Here is a 9,420-nt window from a genome sequence, read left to right as displayed (position 1 = left end):
ATGAAGGAAACAATAGAAAAGATCAATGAAACTACAAGCTTGTTCTTTGAAAACATAAACAAAATGGATAAACCTTTAGCTAGACTCATAAGGAAATAAAGGGAGAGAGCTCAATTCAATAAAATTAGAAATGAAAAAGGAGAAGTTACAACTGATACCATAGAAATAGAAGGATTATAAGAGACTACTACAAGCAACTATACACCAATAAAATGGACAACCTAGAAGAAATGGACAAATTCTTAGAAGGGTACAATCTCCAAGACTGAACCAAAAAGAAATCGAAAATATGAACAGACAAATCACATGTATTAAAATAAAAACTGTGATTTAAAAACTCCCAACAAACAAAAGTCCAGGACCAGATTGCTTCACAGGCGAATTCTCTCAAACATTTAGAGAAGAGTTAATAACTATCCTTCTGATACTCCAAAAAATTTCAGGGGAAGGAACACTACCAAGCTCATTCTATGAGGCCACCTTATCCCAGATACCCAAACCAGACAAAGATACCACAAAAGAAGAAAATTACAGGCCAACAGCACTGATGAACATAAATGCAAAAATCCTCAAAAAAAATACAAGCAACCTGAATCCAACAACAAATTAAAGGGATCGTATACCACGATCAAGTGGAATTTATCCCAGGAATGCAAGGATTCTTCAATATATGCAAATCAATCAATGAGATACACCACATTAAAAATAATAAAAACCATATGATCATCTCAATAGCTTCAGAAAAAGCTTTTGACAAAATTCAAAACCCATTTATGATAAAAACTATCCAGAGAGCTGGCACAGAGGGAATATACCTCAACATAATAAAGGCCATATACAACAAACTCACAGCTCACATCATTCTCAGTGGTGAAAAACTGAAAGCATTTCCTCTAAGATCAGGAATAAGACAAAGATGACCACTCTCACCACTTTTATTCAACTTAATTTTGGAGGTTCTAGCCACAGCAATCAGAAAAGAAAAAGAAATAAAAGGAGTCCAAACTGGAAAAGAAGAAGTAAAACTATCACTGTTTGCAGATGACATGATACTCTACATAGAAAATCCTACAGACACTACCAGAAAACTACTAGAACTCATCAATGAATTTGGTAATGTTGCAGGATACAAAATTAATACACAGAAATCTGCTGCATTTCTATACACTAACAACAAAATATCAGAAATGGAAATTAAGGAAACAATCCCATTTACCATCGCATCAAAAATAATAAAATAGCTAGGAATAAACCTACCTAAGGAGGCAAAAAACCTGTACTCTGAAGGCTGAGATGCTGATAAAAGAAATGAAAGATGACACAAATAGATGGAGAGATACACCATGTTCTTGGATAGGAAGAATCAATATTGTCAAAATAACTATCCTATCCAAAGCACTCTACAGATTCAATGCAATCTCTATCAAATTACCAATGACTTTTCAACAGAATTAGAACAAAAATTTTACAATTTGTATGGAAACACAAAAGACCCCGAATAACCCATGCAAACCTGAGAAAGAAAAACGGAGCTGAAGGAATCAGGCTCCCTGACTTCAGACTATACTACAAATCTACAGTAATCAAAAAAGTTTGTTACTGACACAAAAACAGAAATATTGATTAATGGAACACTATAGAAACTCCAGAGATAAACCCATGCAACTATGGTCAACTAATCTATGACAAAGGAGGCAAGAATATACAATGGAGAAAAGACAGCCCCTTCAATAAGTAGTGCTAGGAAAACTGAACAGCTACATGTAAAAGAATAAAATTAGAACACTCCCTAACACCATACACAAAAATAAACTCAAAATGTATTAAAGACCTAAATGTAAGGCCAGATACTATAAAACTCTTAGGGGAAAACATAGGCAGAACATTCTCCGACATAAATTGCAGGAATATCTTTTTTGATCCACCTCCTACAGTATGGAAAATAAAAACAAAAATAAACAAATGGGACCTAATGAAACTTAAAAGCTTTTGCACAGCAAAGGAACTCATAAACAAAAAGAAAAGACAACCCATAGAATGGGAGAAAACATTTGCTAATGCAGTGACAGACAAGGGATTAATCTCCAAAATATACAAAGCACCTCATGCAGCTCAATATATTAAAAAAAATGACCCAATCAAAAAATGGGCAGGGCTTCCCTGGTGGCGCAGTAGTTGAGAGTCTGCCTGCCGATGCAGGGGACACGGGTTTGTGCCGCAGTCCGGGAAGATCCCACATGCTGTGGAGCGTCTGGGCCCATGAGCCATGGCCACTGAGCCTGCGCGTCCAGAGCCTGTGCTCCGCAAGGGGAGAGGCTACAACAGTGAGAGGCCTGCATACCGCCAAAAAAAAAAATTCGGCGATGATCTAGATGGACATTTCTCCAAAGAAGACATACAGATGGCCAAAAAGCACATGAAAAGATGCTTAACATCACTAATTATTAGAGAAATGCAAATCAAAACTACAAAGAGGTATCACCTCACAGTGGTGAGGATAGCTATCGTCAAAAAATCTACAAACAGTAAGTGCTGAAAAGGGTATGGAGAAAAGGGACCCCTCCTACGCTGTTGGTTGTAATGTAAATTGGTACAACCAATATGGAGAACAGTATGGAGGTTCCTTAAAAAACTAAAAATAGAGCTGCCATATGATTCAGCAATCCCACTGCTGGACATATATCTGGAGAATATACTTTGAAAAGTATACATGCTACTTTGAAAAGATACATGCTAAAGCAACTATACTCCAATGAAAATTAATTTTAAAAATATAAAATAAGATACGTGCTCCCCAGTGTTCATTGCAGTAGTATTTACAATAGCCAAGACATGGAAGCAACCTAAATATCCATCGACAGATGAATGGATAAAGAAAATGTGATATATTACTAAGCCATAAAAAAAAAGAATGAAATAATGTCATTTGCAGCAACATGGATGGACCTAGAGATTGTCATACTGAGTGAAGAAAGTCAGTCAGAGAAAGACAAATATCATATGATATCGCCTATATGTGGAATCTAAAAAAAAAAAAAAGGTACAAAATGAACTTATTTACAAACAGAAATAGAGTCACAGGTGTAGAAAACAAACTTATGCGCTGAGGTGGTGGTGGCAGCAACGGCGGCTCTGGAGGCCACAGTTCCAGTCCTGGTTTTGGCCCCAGCCCCACCATGGTGACACTCGCTGAGCTGCTGGTGCTCCTGGCTGCCATCCTGGCCATGGCCTTGGACTACTTTGTCAGCATTGACGTGCATGCAGAGGAGTGCTTCTTCGAGTGGGTCACCTCGGGCACCAAGATGGGCCTCATCTTCGAGGTGGCCGAGGGCATCTTCCTGGGCATTGACGTGGAGATTACAGGGCCTGATAATAAAGGAATTTACAAAGAAGACTGGAAGTCCAGTGGGAAATACATATTTGCTGCTGACATGGATGGAACATGTAAGTTTTGTTTCAGCAATAGAATGTCCACCATGACTCCAAAAATAGTGATGTTCACCATTGATATTGAGGAGGCGCCCAAAGGACAAAACATGGAAACAGAAGCTCACCAGAACAAGCTAGAAGAAATGATTAATGAGCTCACAGTGGCGATGACAGCTGTAAAGCATGAACAGGAATACATGGAAGTTCGGGAGAGAATACACAGAGCAATCAATGGCAGAACAAACAGCAGAGTGGTCCTTTGGTCCTTCTTTGAAGCTCTTGTTCTAGTTACCATGATATTGGGACAGATCTACTACCTGAAGAGATTTTGTGTGTGTGTGTGTGTGTGTGTGTGTGTGTGTCTGTGTGTGTGTGTGTGTTTTCTTCTTTAATCTGTTAATGTGGTGAATCACATTATTTTTAGAGTTAAAATTATCTGTATTCTGGAAAAGCCCAACATGGTTATCATATATTATTACCATTTTTATGTATTGCTAGTTTGTGTGTCCTAATATATTTTTTTTAATTTTTGAATTTTATTTAATTTATTTTTTTATACAGCAGGTTCTTATTAGTCATCAATTTTATACACATCAGTGTATACATGTCAATCCCAATCGTCTAATTCATCACACCATGAACCCCACCCCACCGTGGATTTCCCCACTTAGTGTCCATACGTTTGTTCCCTACATCTGTGTCTCAATTTCTGCCCTGCAAACTGGTTCATCTGTACCATTTTTCTAGGTTCCACATGCATGCGTTAATATACAATATTTGTTTTTCTCTTTCTGACTTATTTCACTCTGTATGACAGTCTCTAGATTCAACCACTTCTCAACAAGTGACCCAATTTTGTTCCTTTTTATGGCTGAGTAATATTCCATTGTATATAAGTACCACAACTTCTTTATCCATTTGTCTGTTGATGGGCATTTAGGTTGCTTCCATGACCTGGGTGTTGTAAATAGTGCAATGAACATTGGGGTGCATGTGTCTTTTTGAATTATGGTTTTCTCAAGGTATATTCCCAGTAGTGGGATTGTTGAAAAATATGATAATTCTATTTTTAGCTTTTTAAGGAACCTCCATACTGTCCTCCATAGTGGCTGTATCAATTTACATTCCCACCAACAGTGCAAGAGGGTTCCCTTTTCTCCACACCCTCTCCAACATTTGTTGTTTGTAGATTTTCTGATGATGCCCATTCTAACTGGTGTGAGGTGATACCTCATTGTAGTTTTGATTTGCATTTCTCTAATAATTAGTGATGTTGAGCGCTTTTCATGTGCTTCTTGGCCATCTGTATGTCTTCTTTGGAGAAATGTCTATTTAGGTCTTCTGCCCATTTTTGGATTGGGTTGTTTGTTTTCTTAATATTGAGCTGCATGAGCTGTTTATATATTTTGCAGGTTAATGCTTTGTCCGTTGATTCATTTGCAAATATTTTCTCCCATTCTGAGGGTTGTCTTTTCATCTTGTTTATGGTTTCCTTTGCTGTGCAAAAGCTTTGAAATTTCATTTGGTCCTATTTGTTTAATTTTGTTTTTATTTCACTTACTCTAGGAGGAGGATCAAAAAAGATCTTGCTGGGATTTATGTCAAAGAGTGTTCTTCCTATGTTTTCCTGTAAGAATTTTGTAGTGTCCAGTCTTACAATTAGGTCTATAATCCATTTTGAGTTTATTTTTGTATATGGTGTTAGGGAGTGTTCTGATTTCATTCTTTTACATGTAGCTGTCCAGTTTTCCCAGCACCACTTATTGAGGAGACTGCCTTTTCTCCATTGTATATCCTTGCCTCTTTTTTCATAGATTACTTGACCATAGGTGCATGGGTTTATCTCGGAGCTTTCTATCTTTTTCCATTGATTTATGTTTCTGTTTTTGTGCCAGTACCATATTGTCTTGATTACTGTAGCTTTGTAGGATAGTCTGAAGTCACGGAATCTGATTCCTCCAGCTCCGTTTTTTTCCCTCAAGACTGCTTTGGCTATGTGGGGTCTTTTGTGTCTCCATACAAATTTTAAGATTTTTTGTTCTAGTTCTGTAAAAAAAATGTCATTGGTAATTTGATAGGAATTGCATTGAATCTGTAGATTGCTTTGGGTAATATAGTCATTTTCACAATATTGATTCTTCCAATCAAAGAACATGGTATATCTCTCCATCTGCTGGTATCATCTTTAATTTTTTTCATCAGTGTCTTATAATTTTCTGCATACAGGTCTTTTGTCTCCCTAGGTAGGTTTACTCTTAGGTATTTTATTCTTTTTGTTGCAATGGTAAATTGGAGTGTTTCCTTAATTTCTCTTTCAGATTTTTCGTCATTAATGTATAGGAATACCAGAGATTTCTGTGCATGAATTTTGTATCCTGCAACTTTACCAAATTCACTGATTAACTCTAGTAGTTTTCTGGTGGCATCTTTAGGGTTCTCTATGTATAGTATCATGTCATCTGCAAACAGTGAAAGTTTTACTTCTTTTCCAATTTGGATTCCTTTTATTTCTTTTTCTTCTCTGACTGCCATGGCTAGGACTTCCAAAACTATGTTGAATAATAGTGGTGAGAGTGGATATCCTTGTCATGTTCCTGATCCTAGAGGAAATGCTTTCAGTTTTTCACCATTGAGAATGATGTTTGCTGTGGGTTTGTTGTATATGGCCTTTATTATGTTGAGGTAGTCTCCCTCTCTGCCTACTTTCTGGAGAGTTTTTATCATGAATGGGTGTTGAATTTTGTCAAAGGCTTTCCCTGTATCTATTGAGATGATCATATGGTTTTTCTTCTTCAGTTTGTTAATATGGTGCATCACACTGATTGATTTGCATATATTGAAGAATCCTTGCATCCCTGGCATAAATCCCACTTGACCATGGTGTATGATCCTTTAATGTGTTGTTGGATTCTGTTTGCTAGTATTTTGTTGAGGATTTTTGCATCTATATTCATCAGTGATATGGGTTTGTAATTTTCTTTTTTGGTAGTATTTTTGTCTGGTTTTGGTATCAGGGTGATGGCAGCCTCATAGAATGAGTTTGGGAGTGTTCCTTCCTCCGCAATTTTTTGGAAGAGTTTGAGAAGGATGGGTGTTAGCTCTTCTCTAAATGTTTGATAGAATTCACCTGTGAAGCCATCTGGTCCTGGACTTTTGTTTGTTGGAAGATTTTTTTTTTTTTTTGCGGTACACGGGCCTCTCACTGTTGGGGCCTCTCCCGTTGCGGAGCACAGGCTCCAGTTGCACAGGCTCAGCAGCCATGGCTCACGGGCCTAAGCATTCCATGGCATGGGGGACCCTCCCGGACTGGAGCATGAACCCATGTCCTCTGCATCGGCAGGCGGACTCTCAAGCACTACACCACCAGGGAAGCTCTGTTGGAAGATTTTTAATCACAGTTTCAATTTCATTACTTGTGATTGGTCTGTTTATATTTTCTATTTCTTCCTGGTTCAGTCTTGGAAGGTTATACATTTCTAAGACTTTATCCATTTCATCCAGGTTGTCCATTCTATTGGCATAGAGTTGCTTGTAATAGTCTCTTAGGATGCTTTGTATTTCTTCGGTGTCTGCTGTAACTTCTCCTTTTTCATTTTTAATTTTATTGATTTGAGTCCTCTCCCTCTTTTTCATGATGAGTCTGGCTAATGGTTTATCAATTTTGTTTATCTCCTCAAAGAACCAGTTTTTAGTTTTATTGATCTTTGTTATTGTTTTCTTTGTTTCTATTTCATTTATTTCTGCTCTGATCTTTATGATTTCTTTCCTTCTACTAACTTTGGGTTTTGTTTGTTCCTCTTTCTCTACCTCCTTTAGGTGTAAGGTTAGGTTGTTTATTTGTGATTTTTCTTGTTTCTTGAGGTAGGCTTGTATAGCTATAAAATTCCCTCTTAGAACTGCTTTTGCTGTATCCCGTAGGTTTTGGATCATCGTGTTTTCATTGTCGTTTCTCTCTATGTATTTTTTGATTTCTTCTTTGATTTCTTCAGTGATCTCTTGGTTATTTGATAACGTATCGTTTTGATTTCTTCAGTGATCTCTTGGTTATTTGATAATGTATCGTTTAGCTTCCATTTGTTTGTGTTTTTTATGTGTTTTTTTTTTGTTGTTGTTGTTTTTGTTTCTTGCGGTACGCGGGCCTCTTACTGTTGTGGCCTACTCCCATTGCGGAGCACAGGCTCCAGACGTGCAGGCTCAGCGGCCATGGCTCATGGGCCCAGCTGCTCTGAAGCATGTGGGATCTTCCTGGACCGGGGCAGGAACCCGTGTCCCCTGCATCGGCAGGCGGACTCTCAACTGCTGTGCCACCAGGGAAGCACTGTTTTTTATGTTTTTTTCCCTGTAATTGATTTCTAATCTCATAGCTTTGTGGTCAGAAAAGATACTTGATATGATTTAAATTTTATAAATTTACTGAGACTTGATTTGTTACCCAAGATGTGATCTATCCTGGAGAATGTTCCATGCACACTTGAGAAGAAAGTGTAATTTGCTGTTTTTGGATGGAATGTCCTATAAATATCAATTAAATCTATCTGGTCTATTGTGTCATTTAAAGCTTGTGTTTCCTTATTTATTTTCACTTTGGATGATCTGTCCATTGGTGTAAGTGAGGTGTTAAAGTCCCCCACTATTATTGTGTTACTGTCGATTTCCTCTTTTATAGCCATTAGTAGTATATTTCCTGGATCATCTTCACTGTCATTATTTTGAATTCTTTTTCTGGAAGGTTGCCTGTCTCCACTTCATTTAATTGTTTTTCTGGGGTTTCATCTTGTTCCTTCATCTGGTACACAGCCCTCTGCCTTTTCATCTTGTCTATCTTTCTGTGAATGTGGTTTTTGTTCCACAGGCTGCAGGATTGTAGTTCTTCTTGATTCTGCTGTCTGCCCTCTGGTGGATGAGGCTATCTAAGAGGCTTGTGCAAGTTTCCTGATGGAAGGGATTGGTGGTGGGCAGAGCTCAGTAAAACTTTAATCCACTTGACAGCTGATGGGTGGGGCTGGGTTCCCTCCCTGTTGGTTGTTTGGCCTGAGGCAACCCAACACTGGAGCCCATCCAGGCTCCTTGGTGGGGCCAATGACAGTCTCTTTGAAGGCTCACGCCAAGTTGCATTTCCCAGAACTTCCACTGCCAGTGTCCCCGTCTCCATGGTGAGCCACAGCTGCCTGCTCCCTGTCTTTGCAGGAGACCGCCCCCTCCCAACACCCGCAGGCAGGCCTGGCTCAGTCTCCCCTGGTGTCCCCGCTCCCCCTCCTGGTTCCCGATGCACACACTACTCTGTGTGTGCCCTCCAGGAATGGAGTCCCTGCCTCCTCCAGTCCTGTCGAAGTCCTGCTATCAAATCCCAGCAGCCTTCAAAGTCTGATTCTCTAGGAATTCCTTCTCCCATTGCTGGACCCCCAGGTTGGGAAGCCTGATGTGGGGCTCAGAAACTTCATTCCATTTCGTGGACTTCTGTGGTACAAGTGTTCTGCAGTCTGTGAGTCACCCACCCAGCAGTTATGGGACTCGACCCTACTGTGATTGCACCCCTCCCACCATCCCACTGTGGTCTCTCCTCTGTCTCTGGATGTGGGGCATCTTCCCTGGTGAGCTCCAGTGTCCCACTGTCGATGATTGTCAAGCAGCCAGTTGTGATTCCGGTGCTCTCACAAGAGGGATTGAGAGCACATCCTTCCACTCCTGAAGAGACTTTTTTGAAGTCCAGAAGGTTGTTTAAAAAGGCTTTTTCTAATGATCCCAAACTCATAATTCGCTGTTTACCAAACGTCTTGTCATAATAATGTCATTAGTTTCTATGTTTTTATTTTCTAAACTGTACATTCACAGCTTATGTTTCTTTGTGATTAATATATATTGGGGAGAAACATTTTTTAGGAAAGTCAGTGAAATTTGACATGTGATTGGCATGATTTCATATTTGAATTCTGCCTTCATTATACAGGTCCTTCCAGAACTCAAGCACTGTAAGTGGAATATAGGTGCATA

General features: G+C 39.0%; 1 protein-coding gene across 1 annotated transcript; it reads left to right on the top strand.

The window, feature by feature from the left end:
- Positions 1 to 3,176: 3,176 nt before the first annotated feature.
- Positions 3,177 to 9,151, top strand: LOC112412837 (transmembrane emp24 domain-containing protein 2-like). The gene is made up of 2 exons (XM_024764568.1): positions 3,177 to 3,759; positions 9,123 to 9,151. The coding sequence occupies exons 1-2, from the start codon at positions 3,177 to 3,179 to the stop codon at positions 9,149 to 9,151; spliced, it is 612 nt and encodes a 203-aa protein (XP_024620336.1).
- The last annotated feature ends 269 nt before the right edge of the window (positions 9,152 to 9,420 follow it).

Source organism: Neophocaena asiaeorientalis, unplaced genomic scaffold (assembly GCF_003031525.2).
Source record: "Neophocaena asiaeorientalis asiaeorientalis breed wild unplaced genomic scaffold, Neophocaena_asiaeorientalis_V1.1 scaffold241, whole genome shotgun sequence".
Classification (NCBI taxonomy): Eukaryota; Metazoa; Chordata; class Mammalia; order Artiodactyla; family Phocoenidae; genus Neophocaena; species Neophocaena asiaeorientalis.
Note: the sequence above shows the minus strand (reverse complement) of the source record. Positions and strands in the feature narration are given on the sequence as shown.

Excerpts from the sequence above, each read along its gene's own strand:
- LOC112412837 (XM_024764568.1), top strand. The coding sequence starts at position 3,177 with ATGGTGACACTCGCTGAGCTGCTGGTGCTCCTGGCTGCCATCCTGGCC. Across the intron at positions 3,760-9,122 it reads CTACTACCTGAAGAGATTTT|ACTTTTTTGAAGTCCAGAAG; the intron begins GTGTGTGTGTGT and ends ACTCCTGAAGAG.